The sequence below is a fragment of the Coregonus lavaretus genome (assembly GCF_964263955.1).
Source record: "Coregonus lavaretus genome assembly, contig: HAP1_SCAFFOLD_3267, whole genome shotgun sequence".
Classification (NCBI taxonomy): domain Eukaryota; kingdom Metazoa; phylum Chordata; class Actinopteri; order Salmoniformes; family Salmonidae; genus Coregonus; species Coregonus lavaretus.
In genome coordinates this window covers 43,828-65,722 of record NW_028158355.1, presented here as the reverse complement: position 1 = coordinate 65,722, position 21,895 = coordinate 43,828, and the positions used below count along the sequence as shown (strand labels likewise).

Genomic DNA, 21,895 nt, shown 5'->3' with positions numbered 1-21,895 from the left:
TCTCTCGCTCTTTTTCTCTCTTTTCTCTTCCCTTTCTCCTTCTGCACTGGAGTGCTCTTCTCTTCTCTCCCCCCTACCTCCTCCTCCTCCTCTTCCTCCTCTTCTCCGAGCCTGGCCGTGCTGACCCCCTCTCTAATTATCTTCTTTCTTCAGAGTAGCTCTCAGGTCTAAATGACTCCCTCTCTTCTTTCTTTCCCTCCTTCCCTCGCTCTCTCCTTTCTGTCTCCTCCTGTCTCTCTCTCTCTCCCTCAGGCAGGCTGTGTGGTCATCTCAGCTGCAGAGGCGAGTGGGCCAGCTGCCAGAGGTTGAAGACGGAGTGGAGGATGAAGAAGAAGAAGAAGCAGCAGAGGAGAAGTCCCGCGGAGGTAGAGGATGAAGAGGAGGAGGAGGAGGAGGAAGAGGAGGGAGGAGACCCAGGGGAAGGTGGCACATTTGGAATATGATTTGAGATGTGCAGGCTTTAATCTGCTCTAGGCACCAGCGAGGCGTAAGAGGATTTGAGCTCGTATGAGTGTGTGTGTGTGTGTCTCCCTCCGTGTATGTGTCAGAGGGAACAGTGCAGACTGTGACTTATACTGCAGCAGGAACCACTGAGAGGGAGAGATGGAGCAGACCAAACAAAGGGTGGGGGGGGGGGGGGGGGCACCTGGGGCTTCTCTGATTGGTCACAATCCCCCTCCCACCCGCACACACACACAGCTACTGCATTAACCTCCCCCTGCCTGCACATACGCTGGTCGGCTGACTCTTAACCCCTCCCCCTTAAAGATGTATGGCAGCAGATTGGTCTGATCGCTCCAAAGACTCTGCCTTCATGTGTAGAAAAAAACACACAGAACGAGCAGGAGAGAGGAAAAACACACTGCCAAATCAATATTCATTACAGAGATACAGTAGAAGCCTGTTATTTCTGAATGGACTGAAACAGACTGACAGAGTGGGAGAGAACAGGAAAGGGTAGTTTACTGTTATAATCATTCTTTATTGAACCAAACCAGTGGCCAGATGCCCATCGATTTATTCAGGGTAATTGTTGTTAGGGTGTGTGAATTGGGACAGGGGGATGGAGGGGAGATGAGAGAGGCTGAACCATGTTTGATAACCTGAGATTGGGGCTGGGTATGGATAAGGAGGGCATGGGTAATAAAGGGGAGTGATGAGGGCACCGTAAGGTTGTATAAGAGCAGGTCCTACCAGACATAGGAAATGCAAATGAAGCAGAATCAAATACTTTTTGTTTGGACTGTTTACAGGGCTAGATACATACACTGAGTCTACAAAACATTGGGAACATTGCATCCCCTTTTGCCTCAATTCATTGGGGCATGGACTCTACAAGGTGTCGAAAGCGTTCCACAGGGATGGTGGCCCATGTTGACTCCAATGCATATGGGAAACTGTTGAGTGTGAAAAACCAAGCAGTGTTGTAGTTCTTGACACACTCAAACCAGTGCGCCTGGCAGCTACTACCATACCCCGTTCAAAGGCATTTAAATATTTTGTCTTGTCCATTCACACTCTGAATGGCACACATACACAATCCATGTCTCAATTGTCTCAAGGCTTCAAAATTCTTCTTTAACCAGTCTCCTCCCCTTCATCTACACTGACTGAAGTGGATTTAACAAGTGACATCAATAAGGGATCATAGCTTTCACCTGGATTCTACTGGTCAGTCTATGTCATGGAAAGAACAGGTGTTCCTAATGTTTTGTACACTCAGTGTAGATCTCTATCTCTCTCTACATCTTGTCCTCTCTTTTCATCTCCCTCCTCTCTTTCATCCCTCTCTCCTTTGGCTGTAAATAGAAAGACAGAGGGAGCGACTGACGGTGGTGAGAGAACTTTGATCTCCACTCATGTTATCACGTAACATTTCAAGCCTGCAGCGTCCCACATTTATCTCCATTCCATCGCTCCCATCTCTCTCTCCTCTCAATTCCTCTCCCAATATATTTCATTACCACTTTTTCCAACATTGATTCTCTCCTCTACAGCTATCCTCTCTGGCGCTCCTCTTTTCATCTTGGCTTCTTTCTCGTCCTCATCTCTCTAGAGTATCCTAACGTCTCATTTCCTTTCCTTTCCTTTCCTTTCCTTCCTTTCTTTCCTTCTTTCCTTTCCTTTCCTTTCCTTTCTTTCCTTTCTTTCCTTTCCTTTCCTTTCTTTCCTCTCCTTTCCTTTCTTCCTCACCTTTCCTTTACTCTCCTTCCCTCCTTTCCTCTCCTCTCCTCTCCTTTCCTTTCCTTTCTCCTTCCCTTCCCTTTCCTTTCATTTCCTTTCCTTTCCTCTCCTTTTCCTCTCTCTCCTCTCTCTCCCTCTCCTCTCCTCTCCTCTCCCCCTCCTCTCCTCTCCTCTCCTCTCCTCTCCTCTCCTCTCCTCTCCTCTCCTCTCCTCTCCTCTCCTCTCCTCTCCTCTCCTCTCCCTCCTCTCCTCTCCTCTCCTCTCCTTCCCTTCCCTTTCCTTTCAATTTCCATTCCTTCCTCTCCTTTCATTTCCTTTCCTCTTCCTCTCCTCTCCTCCTTCCTTCCTTCTCCTCTCCTCCTCCCTCTCCTCTCCCTCTCCTCCCTCTCCTCTCCCTCTCCTCTCCTCTCCTCTCCTCTCCTCTCCTCTCCTCTCCTCTCCTCTCCTCTCCTCTCCTCTCCTCTTCCTCTCCTTTCCTCTCCTTTCCTTTCCTCTCCTTTCCTCTCCTTTCCTTCTCTCATTTCCTCTTCCTTTCCTTCCTTTCCTTTCCTTTTCTTTCCTTTTCCTTTCCTTTCCTTTCCTTTCCTTTCCTTTCCTTTCTTTCCTTTCCTTTCCTTTCTTTTCCTTTCCTTTCCTTTCCTCTCTTCTCCTCTCCTTTCCTTTCCTTTCCTTTCCTCTCTTCTCCTCTCCTTTCCTTTCCTTTCCTTTCCTTTCCTTCCTCTCCTCTCCTGTCCTCTCCTGTCCTCTCCTCTCCTGTCCTCTCCTCTCCCAGTGTTTAGTAGTGGTTTGGGAGTAGTCTCAGTGAAGTGCTGTCTTAAGCTGCAATGTAGTAAGGCACTTAACTGGTGTAAATAGCCCATCCCAATGAATATTTCATGGGTTAATATGTATGTGTGTGTGTTTGTGTGTGTGTTTAGTTGTGTGTGCTGCACTGCGGTGTGAGCAGTGTGAACCACACAAGGCCACGGGCCGGCAGGAAATGTAATGTAATTGGATTGTCACAGGATGCAGTTTGTGAGCAGAAACCAGTCTGGCCCAAAGAAGTCATCACACACACTCAGAAACACACACACACACAAACATACACACACACATACACACAAACACACAGTCAGATACACACTTCACACACACCCACATATTAAGAATGTTTGCCTATTTCCATTCCTCTTCAGTTCCCGGTCTCAAACAGTCTTCCAGAAAGAGAGTAGTTGAGGCTAGACGAACCAACAGAGCAGGGGTTAGTAAAGTGCAGGGTTTTTTCTGGATCAAAATGGGGTTTAGGTGGTGGGCGTGGCAGTGGGCGTGGCCAATGGCGGTCGGTGACCAACATTTTTAGAGGCACTCATCTTAGCCGCATATTTTATTTTTTGCTGTTTTAAAGGTAATTTCCTGCAATTCTACACATGTTGCCATGGGGCTGAGAAAGAGATTATGTTACTCAAATGGCGAGGGGCTGAAGCTAATTGGCTAGAACTCGAATTGCTAGGGGGCTGGCCCCCATGGGGGAAAATTGGGGAAAATGGCACAGCACAGCTTCCAGAAAAACAGTCGCTTTCAAACTAGGGATAATTTGGCTAATTGAGGTAAGACAGTAATTCTGCACATAGATTATACTCCTGAATGCATAATTTTCGATACACAACATTAGCATTTAGCCACTCCAGCATGGTGGTGGAATATGGTGTTTCATAAGGAAAGTATGCATATTTTTTTCTGCCTTCTCGCCATTAAATAAAGTTAAAGAGGAAATCGAAGCTTATGCAGCCTGAATGGAAAATGTTTTAGGTACGAACCGGTCCATGAGGGATACGAATTAATTGCCGGCTACATACAATGTATTTGGACGGTAAAATGACACTACTCAATATCGCCATCTACCGGACTTTCTGCTAACTTCCTTCATACTGGATGCAGAGACATAAAAATGGTATCCATGAGTTCATCTGACTCCGGGGAAGTACATAAAGGGCCTCATTGCCAAAATCCTGAAGTATCCCTTAAAATGTACACCCCCACACACACGTCAGGAACTGACAGGGTCAGTAAGGTCAGGGACAGAACGGCCACCTGTCACTGCAGAGATCAGAGATCAGCCCTCTGACACATAGCCAGGTGGACTTACATCACACTAACACATACACAACACAAGCATATATACACACACAGGCCTGCACGTAAGCATACACGCACATAGAGCCATGCATTCAAGCACACATTTCCTATTACTGCCTATGCATTTGGACAGACAAGAATCAAATCTATTTTCATGTCCACTGGGTCATGGCTGTGTCCAAAATGGCACCATATTCTCTTTATAGTGCACTACTTTTGACCAGGGCTCTGTTCCCCACTATATAGGGAATAGTGTGCCATTTGTGACACTCACCATGTAAGAACACAAAACAAGGACCTAAATCTCTCCAATACTCACAAACTCACTGGCATGCAAAGGGATTTGTTAATTTCCCGTTCATCTCATGCTTTGACAAAGTTCTTTACTTGACTTTTGCATGGTAATCTGAATTTAGACAAATCCCTCTCCAATCCCACATTACATAGACAGCACTCCCCAAACTAACAGCATGTACATATACTGAAAGACATGAAACACCATGCTACAGGCACGGAACCACCAAACATGGGAGAAATCAATGCACAAGTGCCTGAACACGCAAGCAACCCAATGACCTGTCCAAAACATGAACAGACAAGTACAAGAATCTAAACACAAGCACTGCAACTACACACACTAAACATCCAAGTACAAATAGTTAACATATTTTCACTGGGAAAGGCACTTTATAAATGTATATGGAAAACTCACTGTAAAATGATTTGCAACACAAACATGCTATAAACACCTGACCATAAACATACACCTAATAAAATAAGACCATAAACCCTACATCATAAACATAATGCGCAAACCTGCATGACATCAAGCGCAGGACCGCAAGGACGCAATCACAATTACTGGACTTCAAGCACAACCACAAACACAAGACCACAAACACTGAACCAAAAAAGTGCACAACCACAAAACCAAAGTTCAACTACCAGTAGAGACCTTATAAGGCGGGTGTATCAGGCTGGATGAGCATTCCCCATGCCTCTTCTCTTCCCCCAGGACGTAGCCTCTCCCCTCCAACACCTTGTGACTCCTCCCAGAGAGGAGCTGGTCCCCAGAGACCCCTGGCCCACCTACATCACACTCACACATCATGAAAGAGATGGAGAGGTAACCTGAGAGCCTAGGAGAGATAGATAGTGAGGATGGAGGTCTGAGTGGGAGACCCAGGACACCAGAGGATGAAGATTGAAGAAGGAGGGAGGGGTAATATGTACCTACATGTACATATTACCTAAATTAACTTGATTAACCTGTGCCCCCGCACATTGACTCTGTGCCGGTACCCCCGTATATAGCCTCCCTACTGTTATTTTTTGGTTGCTCTTTAATTATTTGTTATTTTTCTCTTTTTCAATTTTTTACTTCAGTTTATTTTAGTAAATACTTTCTTAACACTTATTTTTCTTAAAACTGCATTGTTGGTTAAGGGCTTGTAAGTAAGCATTTCACTGTAAGGTCTACACCTGTTGTATTTGGCGCATGTGACAAATACAATTTGATTTGATTTTGATTTGAGAATGGAAGAGAAAGGTGGTAAACTTCAAGGGGATTGCAGGCTCAGGAGATAGTTATGCAATCACTATCACTTTATAGTACTATGGGAAACACATTGTTGTACAGTACCAGTGCATAGTTCGGGAGTTATTTAGTAATTATCTCGTGGGCCTCTAGACTAGCAGAGTGTTAACGAGCGCTAATGAAGAGTGGAGCCCGGACTCTGAACAATGAGCAGCCAAACCTCTGGCTCTATAATGATATGTAAACAGAGGAGCTGGGCTGGTTCAGATGAAAGAACCAGGGTGAGGAAGTGCACTCTCCCCCTCTGGGACTGGAGGGGGTGGGGACAGGGACAATAGGGATGTGGGGGTGGGGATGTTAAGTGTGTATGTTAAATGGAGGTCAACACAGTTTTATCACAACAACATTATGAGCCCTGAGAGAGAGAGAGGAGCAGATGGGGAAAACATAACACAGTTAATAAACATACAGCAATTATTATGGGTGCTGCAATATCTGTGGATACTGTGGGTGTGGAACACTCTCTGTTCTTACAGTATATTGTGGGTAAAAGTGTGTAGGGGTACTCTACTCTTCCAGTGTGTAATGCATGTTAGGGTTCTTAGTGTTTCTCCTACCTGTTCTTGATGTGAGCCTTCATCTCCCCCCGGGGCAGGATATCAGTGCAGTGGGTTAAGGTGTGTTGGGGTAATGTGTTATTATAGTACATAGTGGGTTAAGGTGTGTTGGGGTAATGTGTTATTATAGTACATAGTGGGTTAAGGTGTGTTGGGGTAATGTGTTATTATAGTACATAGTGGGTTAAGGTGTGTTGGGGTAATGTGTTATTATAGTACATAGTTGGTTAAGGTGTGTTGGGGTACAGGACCTACCTGTTCTTGATGTGTCCCTCCATCTCCCCCCGGGGCAGGGTATCAGTGCAGTGGTCAGTGAAGGGGCAGGCCACGGCCAGCTTGTCCAGGAGCTTGTGCACCAGCAGGCTGGACTTGCGGCAGTTCTGCAGCATGAGAGGGGTTCGGTCCACGGGGCAGAAGTCACTCTCCAGCAGGAAGCTGGTCAGACACTCCTGGCAGTAGGTGTGACCGCAGGGCGTGTCCAGCGGCCTAATGAGCGGCTGCAGACAGATGTGACAGACGAGGTCATCGTCCAGTTCGTCTCGGTACAGGTACTCATGGTTCTCCTCAAGGAGATGTCTCTGGCCGCACGCCTGGCACAGCTCAGGGGGAGGGGACTCCAAACCGCCGTAGCCAATCATGGCAGGTGGTGGGGGTCGTGGTGGGGCTGCCGATGCCATCGCCATCACCATGGCAACATCAGGCACCTCAGCCAATTCAAACTCCTCCTAGCTACTCATGAAGAGGGCTCTTGGACAAGGGCGTCTCGGTATGGTGCTGTGGGGGATCAGGTGAATTTCATTAAATGTAGAGGTCCATGAAGCTGTATAGAGAGACAGAGAGAGGCATGGATATTGGATCAAGCTGGAGAGGTGTGACAGTGTTCATAATCTCAGTATTCTCTGATCTGAGCTACAGAACTTGGTGTTGCATACACACACAAGCAGGCAGACAGGCACACACACATTGACATACCCTAAGCAGTGAAACATTGAGCAGGAATCACAGCCACCGTGGGAACAGCAGCAGCCGTAATTACTTTTTTTCTAATTTCACTCCTTTTCATTTGTATGTTCTCCTCTGGAAGAGAAGACTGATATCGAACCACTGAGAAACTCATTTTTTCTCTGGCTACACATTGCATTCACATTCAGTACATGTGTACTGTGTGGGACATAATGTGTACAGCATTAGATAGCGCTCAGAATTCACCGTATGTGTACATTTACACAGTATGCTGTGTTCATGAGAGGTAAATTGTGACTGTAATATCACTACGTCATCTCAGAGTCAGGCGGTCTCCCCTGGCACACCATCCTGAACAGATGGGCAGAGACGACTGGCATCCAAGAACCACGTCACCCTGGCAACGGCCATCTTGTTGGCAACCCTATGGCCCCTTTTTCTGAAGCAACTCTTAGGTCGTCCTGCCTGATTGGCTATCACTTTGGCTGATTATGTTATACATAGTCTGACATGACATTAACTGAAATCCACTAACCTTATTGGGTTTCAACCCTAGAAATAGAACACACTTTTCAACACACTGAGCATCAATGCTAATGTACTGCAATGTACAGTACTATAATGGACATTGACTAATCGAGCATAAAGTATGCCATGCGGTATAAGAGATGACCTTGCCTATAGCGTGTGAGGGTCCTCTTTAACCTATAGCACTCCTCTCCATCTGTGTGTGTGGTTGGGGGTCAGGTGAGAACCCAGAAGGTACTGACACGTTCAATAGCCTTCCAAAGGTGATACACCTGACAGTAACTGAGCACACACGTATACACGTGCACACCAATGACTGTATGGTGCAAAACATACATACATACTGTACACTAACAAGCATGCCCACAAACACCCAGAAACACTCACACATAAACACGGATGCAATACACATCACCTAGTTGTGAACACACACACACACACACACACAGACCTTGGCTTACGTAAGTAGCCTAAGAGGAAAAGCTGTGAGTTATGACAGTCATCAAAGCTCGGTCTGTTTGCTGTATGTGTCTGGGAGGAGGACCGTGGTAATAATAACAGTCTGAACAATACTATAATTAAGTTGAAGCTACCCGCTGTGATGAAGTGACTGTATTATCCTGCTTCTCTCTCTCTCTCTCTCTCTCTCTCTCTCTCTCTCTCTCTCTCTCTCTCTCTCTCTCTCTCTCTCTCTCTCTCTCTCTCTCTCTCTCTCTCTCTCTCTCTCTCTCTCTCTCTCTCTCTCTCTCTCTCTCTCTCTCTCTCTCTCTCTCTCTCTCAGGAGGGGAAGCTTTCATCTCAATACAGATGGACAGAGAGAGAGAAAGAGAAGGAGGGAGGGAGGTTCACTGGAGCAGTGTACAGACAGAAACCACTAAAGCTGAACATCTCTCTCTCTCGCTCTCTCTCTCTCTGTCTCTCTCTTTTGGGGTAGGAAGAGGATATTACAGTTTTTCTCAATTGCTAAAACACAATTTCTGAAACCTTGCTCCATTTCCTGAAAACATTAAACACAAAACCTCATCTTCAAGCACTATTTACAAAACCTCTGACTCCTCTCGCAAAATGAAACATTCACCTCAAAACAGTTTTACCTGTGTTCAAAATCAAACACTGCTCTCAAATCATAAACAAAGTGATCAAAATGATATACACTCTCAAGCAGTCAGTAAACAATACACCGAAAAATAGAAAACATATTGTTCAAAACATACAGTTCTCAGGGAGAAGTACATTTTTAATCTCAAAACAAATGTCATATGTTTCCGTCATTGTCTTTTGATGAACGAAAACATGTTCTATCATAGTAGCTCAAAATTGATCAGAAATTACTACTTTTGTTTTTTGTTCTTCCTCCTCCTTGTACCCCTATTTTTACAGTACTGTACCCTGCATCTCACAAACTTGTCCTTTGTCTCTGTGATACTGTAATTCTTGTTCTTTGTTGATATGAACCTGCAACCAGTCAAAATCTATTGAGCAGTCAGTACTGTTAACAAATGGAAAGCACAATGTTCAGGGCCATACAATTTGTCCATTGTACAGTATACAGCCTACAATGCACTGTACTACAGTATACAATACTAAAAGGGACAAAAATCAAAGGAGTAAACATGTGATCAATGTGCTTCTTCTTGTCTTTGGGCTGGGTCAGGCCAGAGCACTTCGTCGACATCACAAGCAATATTGTCCCTCCTGAGGCAACGGGGGAAGAAGCCTCTTGTGTGCCGTATCCAGCCCTGACATGATTCCTCACCTATATCACCACAGGCTAAATCCATGGCTTGCAGCAGATTTACTCTGGTGTAGGGTTGTCTATCATACACTTTCCATCTCCAAGAGGAGAAAAACTCCTCAATCGGATTCAGGAAAGGCGAGTATGGAGGGAGGTACAAGGTCATAAACTGCCCATTGATGTTAAACCATTCCCTTACCTGAGCAGCTCGGTGGAAACTGACATTGTCCCACACTATCACATAGGTGGGAATGGGATTCTCATTTAGCTCTTGACCCTGCTGCTCTTAAACCTGCTGCTCAAATAAAATATATCTTAGATTGGCAATAAATCTTAGAAGGTGCTGGGTGTTATATGGCCCGAGTGTAACATGGTGATGTAGAACACCATGGTTGCTGATAGCAGCACAGATTGTGACATTGCCACCTCGTTGACCAGGGACTTCAACAATGGCCCGCTGTCCAATCATGTTTCGGCCTCTCCTTCTTCTCTTTGTTAGATTGAAGCCTGCTTCATCGACAAAGATGAACTCATGGGATCTGTCCAAGGATTCCAAGTCAAATATTGTCTGTGTAGAAATACAATATACTGTATGTAGGATTTTGTAAGTCGAACAGAGACAGTGCTATACTGTAGAGTACAATTAGGCCTACTGTATGCACTTCTGATTCACATACATTGTATGTACTGAAGAGTAATGTCATTCACATAGTATGTGTTAGTACTGTAGACAATCTGTATTACAGTAAATGTTTCTGAATGTACACTTACTTGCACAAACTGAGCTCACAGTTCTTTCACCCTTGGTGAGTTGCGCTCAAAAGGTACTCTGTATACTTGTTTCATTCGCATCCTGTTACGATGGAGGACACGGTCAATTTGGAAATGCTCACACTGTCGATTCCCTGGAAGTGTGTGTTGTCTTGTATCACTCGTTCCTGGATTTCTCTGAGTCATATTGCATTATCTTGAAGGACCATGCCAACTATAACGGCCTCTTGCTCCCGAGTGAATATAGCTGTCCTTCCACCTGCATGTGGCAGCATGCAGGTGTAGTTGTAGTTGTGTAGTTACAAAACATATTCATGCAGTACAATACATACAATGATTAACTTAACAAATGTCTATTGAAACAGCTGCATATAGTGTAGTACAGTAAATTTGCAATTACAAAAATACAGTAGTATACTGTACCTGTTCTCTTCTCTGAATGTCCTTACTATGGTGAAGACAGAAAATCGGCTCAAATTGGGTTGCACTCTAAGTCCTGCTTCCCTCATTGTCAGTCCATGGACAAGAACATGGTCTATGACTGTTGCTTGAATTTCATCAGATATTTCCACTCTTTGTCTTCCTCTTCCTCTTCGTCCTCCTCTTCCTCTTTCTTGCCCTCCTCCTCCTCTTCCTCCTCGTCGCCCACCTCGCATACACACTCGTCCTCGTCCTCTCACATTGTTTCTTCTATCCATTCTCAGACTTTCTCCTTCCCACCTTCAACAACCTGTTTGCTCTCTGAACTGGCTTATATTGGTTGTGTCGCATCATTTGAAACAGGTTAAATCAATTTTGAGTGGTTGTGTTCAATCAATGACATTTGTTCTCTATTTGTATTTGATTGTTGCCACTTGTGTTTACCAGTATGGATGACATGTGCATTAGAGTGCAGAATGTGTTTTGAGAATGAGAATGTGTTTAGAGTTTTGCTGAAAAGTCTAAGTGAGATCTGCAAATTGTGTTTTACCATGTGAAATGGTTTAAGGTATTGACAACAGACTGCATAATTAGCTAAATGAGTCCAGGCAACTGAGAACTTTGTTCAGCCAATGGGTTTTAGTGTTTTAGCAATTGAGAAAAACTGTAAGAAGAAAATGATGATAGAGAGGTAAAGTGTGATGATTACAGGTCAGGATAGAGAGAACAGAATGTACACGTGTAATACGTGTGTAGTCTGGACAGACAACAGCAGAAGAACAACCAGTCACAGAGTCCTCTGTATCTGAAACTCATTAACCAAAGCAATCCCTTTGTGTCATAGAACAGTAAAATCTCTGAGGATTCCATTCACGAACACATGCACACACATGCACAACAAAGCATTTAAAGGGGACACACCTGTGTCCAGGGAGCACCTCACAGAGCTCATTATCTCAGTGTTAATCCTCAGAGTGAGAATGCTTGCCCCCTCTAAGTGAAGCCACGGAAGTTCAAGGCTTACCGCGGTACTGCAGGCATTGTTAGCAGAAAACAGGATCCCCCATTATAGTGAATGGGAAACTAAGACCGCACTCAACGAGCTGTATAAGGCCATAAGCAAACAAGAAAATGTTACTCCAGAAGCGGCGCTCCTAGTGGACAGGAACTTTAATGCAGGCAAACTTATATCCGTTTTACCTCATTTCTACGAGCATGTCACGTGTAACCAGAGGAAAAAAAACTATAGACCACCTTTACTCCACACACAGAGATGCATACAAAGCTCTCCCTCGCCCTTCATTTGGCAAATCTGACCATAATTATATCCTGCTGATTCCTGCTTACAAGCAAAAATAATAATAATAAATAATAATAACTAAGGGTGTGGTCCTCTGTAGCTCAGCTGGTAGAGCACGGCGCTTGTAACGCCAAGGTAGTGGGTTCGATCCCCGGGACCACCCATACGTAAAAATGTATGCACGCATGACTGAAAGTCGCTTTGGATAAAAGCGTCTGCTAAATGGCATATTATATTATTTATTATTATAAGGCAGAAAGTACCAGTGACTCGCTCAATACGGAAGTGGTCAGATGACGCGGATGCTACGCTACAGGACTGTTTTGCTAGCACAGACTGGAATATGTTCTGGGATTCATCCAATGGTATTGAAGAGTATACCACCTCAGTCATCGGCTTCATCAATAAGTGCATCGACGACGTCATCCCCACAGTGGCGGTACATACATTTCACAACCAGAAGCCATGGATTACAGGCAACATCCGCACCGACCAAAAGGCTAGCGCTGCCACTTTCAAGGAGCGGGACACTAATCCGGACACTTATAAGAAATCCCGCTATGCCCTCAGACGAACCATCAAACATGCAAAGCGTCAATACAGGAATAAGATTGAATCCTACTACACTGGCTCTGACCCTCGTCGGATGTGGCATGGCTTGAAAACTATTACGGACTACAAAGGGAAACCCAGCCGCGAGCTGCCCAGTGAGGCGAGCCTACCAGACGAGCCAAATGCCTTTCATGCTCGCTTCGAGGCAAGCAACACTGAAGCATGCATGAGAACACCAGCTGTTCCAGATGACCGTGTGATCACGCTCTCCGTAGCCGATGTGAGCAAGACCTTTAAACAGGTCAACATTCACAAAGCCGCGGGGCCAGACGGATTACCAGGACGTGTACTCAAAGCATGCGCGGAGCAACTGGCAAGTGTCTTCACTGACATTTTCAACCTCTCCTTGACCGAGTCTGTAATATCTACTTTCAAACAGACCACCATAGTGCCCACAAAGCTCATCACTAAGCTAAGGACCCTGGGACTAAACACCTCCCTCTGCAACTGGATCCTGGACTTCCTGACGGGCCACCCCCAGGTGGTAAGGGTAGGCAACAACACAACTGCCATGCTGATCCTCAAAACTGGGGCCCCTCAGGGGTGCGTGCTTAGTCCCCTCCTGTACTCCCTGTTTACCCACGACTGTGTGGTTAAGCACAACTCCAACAGCATCATTAAGTTTGTTGATGACACAACAGTGGTAAGCCTGATCACCGACAACGATGAGACAGCCTATAGGGAGGAGGTCAGAGACCTGGCAGTGTGGTGCCAGGACAACAACCTCTCCCTCAATGTGTGTAAGACAAAGGAGCTGATCGTGGACTATAGGAAAAGGAGTGCCAAACAGGCCCCCATTAACATCGACAGGGCTGAAGTGGTGCGGGAAAAGAGTTTCAAGTTCCTTGGTGTCCACATCACCAACGAACTATCATGGTCCAAACACACCAAGACAGTTGTGAAGAGCGCACAACAACACCTTTTCCCCCTCAGATTTGGCATGGGTCCCCAGATCCTCAAAAAGTTCTACAGCTACACCATCAAGAGCATCCTGACCGGTTGCATCACCGCCTGGTATGGCAACTGCTCGGCATCTGACCGTAAGGCGCTACAGAGGGTAGTGCGTATGGCCCAGTACATCACTGGGGCCAAGCTTCCTGACATCCAGGACCTATATACTAGGCGGTGTCAGAGGAAGGCCCCAAAAAATGTCAAAGACAGTCACCCAAGTCATAGACTATTCTCAATGCTACCGCACAGCAAGTGGTACCGGAGCACCAACTCTAGGACCAACTCACCCCGAAACAAACAATAGGCACATAGAGCACATGGGGGGCGGTCAGAGTATAATTTGACATTGTGTATGTCCATACGTAAAAATGTATGCACACATGACTGTAAGACGCTTTGGATAAAAGCGTCTACTAAATGGCATATTATTATTATTATATGTGGAATAGAACAGTATGAACACAATATGGATGCTACAGTGGTCATAATGAAGGTCCCATTTACTGTTTGCCTTTTCAACTAACGTATGCCTGGTTCTCCAAGGAGTTACCAACGCCCCTGCAGGTCCACACAACAGGCCTGCAGGCTCAGTGTGTTGTCTGAGAGGGAAGGGCAGGCACGCTGTTCAGACATGTTATTCACAGGTAAAACATTCCACAGATCCATGTTTCTCCTCCAAACACACATGCTCAGAGCAGAAACCCTCGACCTCATTTATAACCGTTGCGTAAATTTAACACGAAATATCTGCATGCACAATTTAAAAAAATACTACGTACAGTGGGGAGAACAAGTATTTGATACACTGCCGATTTTGCAGGTTTTCCTACTTACAAAGCATGTAGAGGTCTGTAATTTTTATCATAGGTACACTTCAACTGTGAGAGACGGAATCTAAAACAAAAATCCAGAAAATCACATTGTATGATTTTTAAGTAATTAATTTGCATTTTATGGCATGACATATGTATTTGATACATCAGAAAAGCAGAACTTAATATTTGGTACAGAAACCTTTGTTTGCAATTACAGAGATCATACGTTTCCTGTAGGTCTTGACCAGGTTTGCACACTGCAGCAGGGATTTTGGCCCACTCCTCCATACAGACCTTCTCCAGATCCTTCAGGTTTTGGGGCTGTCGCTGGGCAATACGGACTTTCAGCTCCCTCCAAAGATTTTCTATTGGGTTCAGGTCTGGAGACTGGCTAGGCCACTCCAGGACCTTGAGATGCTTCTTACGGAGCCACTCCTTAGTTGCCCTGGCTGTGTGTTTCGGGTCGTTGTCATGCTGGAAGACCCAGCCACGACCCATCTTCAATGCTCTTACTGAGGGAAGGAGGTTGTTGGCCAAGATCTCGCGATACATGGCCCCATCCATCCTCCCCTCAATACGGTGCAGTCGTCCTGTCCCCTTTGCAGAAAAGCATCCCCAAAGAATTATGTTTCCACCTCCATGCTTCACGGTTGGGATGGTGTTCTTGGAGTTGTACTCATCCTTCTTCTTCCTCCAAACATGGCGAGTGGAGTTTAGACCAAAAAGCTCTAATTTTGTCTCATCAGACCACATGACCTTCTCCCATTCCTCCTCTGGATCATCCAGATGGTCATTGGCAAACTTCAGACGGGCCTGGACATGCGCTGGCTTGAGCAGGGGGACCTTGCGTGCGCTGCAGGATTTTAATCCATGACGGCGTAGTGTGTTACTAATGGTTTTCTTTGAGACTGTGGTCTCAGCTCTCTTCAGGTCATTGACCAGGACCTGCTGTGTAGTTCTGGGCTGATCCCTCACCTTCCTCAGGATCATTGATGCCCCACGAGGTGAGATCTTGCATGGAGCCCCAGACCGAGGGTGATTGACCGTCATCTTGAACTTCTTCCATTTTCTAATAATTGCGCCAACAGTTCTCACCAAGCTGCTTGCCTATTGTCCTGTAGCCCATCCCAGCCTTGTGCAGGTCTACAATTGTATCCCTGATGTCCTTACACAGCTCTCTGGTCTTGGCCATTGTGGAGAGGTTGGAGTCTGTTTGATTGAGTGTGTGGACAGGTGTCTTTTATACAGGTAACGAGTTCAAACAGGTGCAGTTAATACAGGTAATGAGTGGCGAACAGGAGGGCTTCTTAAAGAAAAACTAACAAGTCTGTGAGAGCCGGAATTCTTACTGGTTGGTAGGTGATCATGTCATGCAATAAAATGCAAATTAATTACTTAAAAATCATACAATGTGATTTTCTGGATTTTGTTTTAGATTATGTCTCTCACAGTTGAAGTGTACCTATGATAAAAATTACAGACCTCTACATGCTTTGTAAGTAGGAAAACCTGCAAAATCGGCATTGTATCAAATACTTGTTCACCCCACTGTATGTCTAAAAATATTGAGATTTATAAATGTGGTGCACGCCATACATACATTCCCGTTATTAATCAGACATTTAACTAATTTGGAACTATTGTAATTAGGCCACGGCAGTTTCTAAAAGAAAGAGCAATGGCACATTTTAGCAAATTTTTTTGGGAGGTGTTGGCAGAATGTTTTAATCTTTTGCAGTAACTTATGCTATATTTGGCAAAGGACTGACAGTTTCTAAAATAAAAAACAACGGCAAATTGTTTTGGATCAGTCAGCGCAGAACGTTTGAATTCAACTTTGCATCGACCTTTCCCCCAACCTAAATATGTGGGACTGAATTACAGTACTTTGGTTGGCCTCTCCGGTCCCGTTCTAAATAGGTTCAGGACCTATTTAGCCGGTCGAGAGTTTGCTGTCACTCTTGGTGAACATAACTCAGTGGAAATACATATCAAATGTGGCGTTCCACAAGGTTAGATTTTGGGTCCGGTACTGTTCAGTTGATATATGTTACCCTTTGGCAGCATTATCAGAAAGCATAGCATTGATTTTCACTGCTATGCAGACGATACAACACTTTACATTTCTGTGTCACCAGAGGATTTTAGCTCCACTGATAAATTATTAGACTGTATTAGTGATTTAAATACTTGGATGGCTCACAACTTCCTCCAGCTAAATCAAGACAAGACTGAGGTACTCATTGTTGGAGCCAAAGCACAGAGAGAGAATCTGGCCTCACATTTTAATTCACGGGCAATAAAGATAAAACACCAGGTAAAAAACCTAGGTATTGTTTTAGATTCTGAACTCAATTTCGGAATCACATACTAGGAATATGACCAAAATAGCTTTTTACCACCTGAGGAACATTGCCAAGGTGCGGCCATTTCTCTCTTAGGCTGATACAGAGAGATTCATCCATGCTTTTATTACAAGCAGGCTTGACTACTGTAATGCTCTCCTAACTGGTCGACCCAAGAATGCCATTGATCTACTGCAAAACATACAGAATGCTGCCGCACGGGTACTGAACAAGACTAGACAGAGAGAACACATTACACCGGTTTTAAGGTATCTGCACTGGCTGCCTGTGAGTTTAACTGAGGGACCTTCTGGGTACATAACTTAAAGTCATGCCTGACATAATTTTAAGTTATGTACCCAGTAGGTCCCTCAGTTCTTCTGGCACTGGCCTTTTAACTATCCCAAAGCCTAGGACCAAGAGGCATGGAGAGGCAGCCTTTAGTTACTATGCCCCCAGCCTTTGGAATAGCCTGTCAGAGAACCTGAGGGGAGACGAAACTGTTAACATTTTTAAAACATCTTAAAACACACCTTTTTAGCTTTGCTTTTCCTCAGGGTGCTTTTTACTCTATCAGTTTTTATTGTTATTCTTTTGTTGTTTATCCTATTATATTTGTTCTGTAGTAAATATTTCTGTTTTTATTTTCATTGTTTTTATTAGTATTTTTTTCCTGTAATGCACATTGTGTTGCATTCCATGTCTGAAATGTGCTGTATAAATAAAGCTTGATTTGATTTGATTTTATACTTAGGCTACAGTAGTAGCATAGCCTAAATAGACCAACGTCAATGTAAAATATCAACTGTCTGTTCACCTGTTAAATTCGACTGTGTATTATAAACTGCGCTGCCTATGGGATCACATACAGCAAAACTTTAAATACATAACCTATCTATTTACTAGGCTAGTAAGCTTCATTAAATGAGAGATGCACATGGTCATTTGTTGTATTGCTATTTTGGGAATATGAACCCATCACGGCCAGAAAAGGTGAGGAATTATTCTGCAATGGTTATGAAAACAAAATAAATAGGAAATAGATTCCTATGTCTAATTATTTTAGATTCCAAAATTAAGACCATAGATTTTCGCCTTTCTCACTAATGGCAAATGTTATTATTATTATTATTTTTTTTATTTTATAAGTGTATCATCGTATCCCCCATTTGCACAAAATACTTACTTTCGTGCTTGCAATACAATACCTCAACAACTAGAAACGTGCTTACTCATGGTCTAAAGTTTGCATGGAGGTAAGGACATTCTCACGCCAAGTAAGTGGCGCACGCATGTTTTGGGGTATATTTCTACGTACGCAGCATTTATTAATGAGGCCCCTGGTGATCATAGAGCTGATGAATGACAAGAACCAAATCAATGATTAATGTGTCACACTGCAGATAATCATAACATGTTGAGGTTAGGGGACACACAAGGAGACTGTAGGTGACTCATAACGACTATACAGAGAAAATGGGAATGAGATAAGATACAGGATAAGTTAAAATATATTCGCACTGAGCGCAAGATACAAAGAACACATGCACACAACCCCATACTTTGGTTTGATGTGTGTACACATATGAAGTGTATGTACACATTTACCAGACGCTCTTATCCAGAGCAACTTACAGTTAATGAATACATTTTTTTTTTTATACTGGTCCCCCGTTGCAAACGCCATGCTCTATCAACTGAGCTACATCCCTGCCGGCCATTCCCTGCCCTACCCTGGGCCAATTGTGTGCCACCCATGAGTCTCCCGGTCACGGCCGGCTGCGACAGAGCCTGGATTCGAACCGGGATCTCTAGTGGCACAGTTAGCACTGCAATGCAGTGCCTTAGACCACTGCGCCACTCAGGAGAATATACAACACATGCAAAGTACTTGACACTTGTAATGGACAGGATGAGACCTACATTCGGTCCATGAAGGATGTAGGTTAGCCTATGCAACATAATATGAGTTAGATATGTGTACATAAGAAGATTTCATTCCTATATATACATTTTCAGAAATGTTGGTAAATTAGCTTTTATTGTTGAAATACATTTTGAAAACGATTGGTCCTGTGTAGCTCAGTTGGTAGAGCATGGCGTTTGCAATGCCATGGTTGTGGGTTTGATTCCCATGGGGGGCCAGTATGAAAATGTATGCACTCACTAACTGTAAGTTGCTCTGGATAAGAGCATCTGCTAAATGAGTAAATTTAAATAGGTGTGTTTTTTCACTATCTAATCATGGCATGGGGTTATTCAATGACAGACATGTATTTTCATTTCAGAGAGACAAATAATCATGTTTTTTGCTAAACGCTATATACTGTATCCGAACTCTCAGAGAAATAAGTAGGACTGTAGGTTTTATATAGTCAAATGTAACAAACAACTAACAAATGTATAAAGAAGTGTACAAATGATACATTTGTGACATCAATATTTAAAAAAGATTTTTACAAAAATAATTCAATACAGTAATATGAGATCTGTATGTAAAACATTTACATTTGACATTTTAGTCATTTAGCAGATGCTCTTTTACAGAGCGACTTATAGTAAGCGCATTAATCTTAAGATAGCTAAGTTCGACAACCACATATCACAGTCAAAATATAAGCGATAAGAACATTCCATTCCAGATAAACAATGTATATATAGTGTTTTGCAAAAAAACACATGAAATCTATTAATACAAAATCGGTGAACAGCAATATTTTAAACACCCATAAGCAATAATTTTTGATGAAAGAAAACACAAATGTGAAAAACTGGTGAATATAACATTTAGGAAATAAAGTCTTCATAAGTAGTGGTCCTCTGTAGCTCAGCTGGTAGAGCACGGCGCTTGTAACGCCAGGGTAGTGGGGTCGATCCCCGGGACCATCCATACACAAAAATGTATGCATGCGTGACTGTAAGCGTCTGCTAAGTGGCATATTATTATTATTATTATTATTAGTTCGTTCATCCTTATCTAGCCAGGTGGTGGAGATCTAAGGAACACTAGCCTAGAGGGTACTGCATGTACAGCTGTTTCTAGTACCTTCCGTAAACAAACAACTTAGATACGAGCAAAGAGGCTTCCCAAAGATATAAATATATCAAATACAAATATAACAAATCTACACCCTGTCCATCAAGGTTCTGTCTATCCTCTCTATCTCTATGAGCTGAGTGTCTACTAGACACTGTAGCTCAGTTGGTAGAGCATGGCGCTTGCAACGCCAGGGTTGTGGGTTCGTTTCCCACGGGGGGCCAGTATGAAAATGTATGCACTCACTAACTGTAAGTCGCTCTGGATAAGAGCGTCTGCTAAATGACTAAAATGTAAAAAAATCTGGTGCTCCACAGATCTGGTGTCTCTCTCTCTCTCTCTGAGCCAGACCTCTAAATCTGACTGCCCAGTCTCGGACAACAGAGCTCAGGGCAGAGCAGAGGAGCAGGCAGCCATGGAGCTCTGTGGAGCGGCTCTAATGGCTCAGAGTCTGTCTGGATCAGCACATAGTTACACCATCTCAAAGGTTCAGGTCACTGATCACAGATTGAATGCATAAGTTACTTTACAGACACTTACAGACACATGAAAAACATAGGGAGGAGAACATGTCTGACATTCAGACACAAACTCACAATGCAAGTCGCATTCAAATGAATATCTTAAATGCAAGTACAACACAGACAGACGTATGAGACAATAGACAAACTGTCAAGTAGACTACTCCTACTTACTGTAGCAAGTCAAACTTGAACCTTCAGAGCTGTGTAGATAAGTAACAGTGATACAACATCCAGGAGAGTCTGTACAGTTCTGACCACAGGGACAAGAGCTTGCAGGACTCACAGAGCGATGTTCACTTCAGGCAAAGTAGCTTCACCTGGACAGGTAATACTTAGGAAATAGGGTGTAACTCTAGAGCTGCAGAGGGGGAGGGAGGGAGGGAGAGAGAGAGTAGGTAGGTGAACTGACAAAGGACTTTGTCCCGGTCACAGCGCCTGTTGATTGGCTGGTGGAGTTTAGCCGGAAATGTTAGCCGGCTGCCAGTCCTGTCGGAATTCTGGGACAGAGAACAGAACAGAGTCAGAGACTTGTGGGTGTGCTGTGACGACCCAGAGCCTGCTGCTCACGTCAGGAAGCTGGTCCAGGTGACCAGGAAGTGGCAGAGAGGGGCGGGACCAGAGCAGAGGTAAACAAAGAAGTGGCCAAACCTGCTCTGGGAGGGAGGGAGGCTGTGACATGCTGGGGGAGAGAGGAGGGTGGGGGTGCAAGGGGGGAAATAAAACTAAACAACGCACAACCAAGAAGATAAAGATTTTGTTTATTGTCAGATAATGAGGGATATTACAGATTCATTCCAGCTCTTAAATCTGTGCTGGGCAGGCTCGGACTGCATACCACCTACACACAACATGAAATACACACACACAATAGACCAACCATAACACAATCCTGTTCTCTGAGTCACATGGCCACTACTGTACTACAGAGGCAGACTGTTCTAGCATGTTCCTGAACAAGGCAAATTATCACCTCGTAATCTGAAGCAAATAACACAATGGCAGCTATGCTAACGAGAGACAGAGTGCACATGGCTAAGGCTTAGACAACAATACCGCAGTGTGTGTTGAGGTGTGTGTACAATGCAGATGAACACAGATATTACACCAGGTGCTTGGACAGCTTCCTGTGTTTTTGTGGTTTTCCTGCTTTCTGACAATGGTTCCTTTTTTCAACCCACAAAATGACCTATCTATGTGTGTAAAAAACAGCTGCTATCCTAAGTTTCTGTTGTGGTTTTCGTGCATAGCCTACATAACAGTTTTCTCTGTAAACCCAGAACATGAGCCACCTACAGGTGTTTCAGTGAGACAGACAGGCAGAGACTTGAGACTTAATGACGTATTTAATCGTGAGTCAGAGTATGAAACATCTGATAATTGACTGAGATGGCTGAAGGCTCTTCAGCTGCTAGCCCTGGGATAATTAAAACCCCACACACTT

At 44.1% G+C, this 21,895-nt stretch overlaps 1 protein-coding gene across 1 annotated transcript; it reads right to left on the bottom strand.

Moving 5' to 3' along the window:
- Positions 1 to 5,684: 5,684 nt before the first annotated feature.
- On the bottom strand, positions 5,685 to 20,773 carry LOC311124098 (E3 ubiquitin-protein ligase LNX-like). Its single transcript, XM_084198311.1, has 2 exons — positions 20,626 to 20,773; positions 5,685 to 7,273 (listed from the first exon to the last, which is right to left on the bottom strand). Exon 2 carries the CDS (start codon positions 7,140 to 7,142, stop codon positions 6,705 to 6,707), a length of 438 nt encoding a protein of 145 aa, XP_084054437.1. The 5' UTR covers positions 7,143 to 7,273; positions 20,626 to 20,773; the 3' UTR covers positions 5,685 to 6,704.
- Positions 20,774 to 21,895: the final 1,122 nt, after the last annotated feature.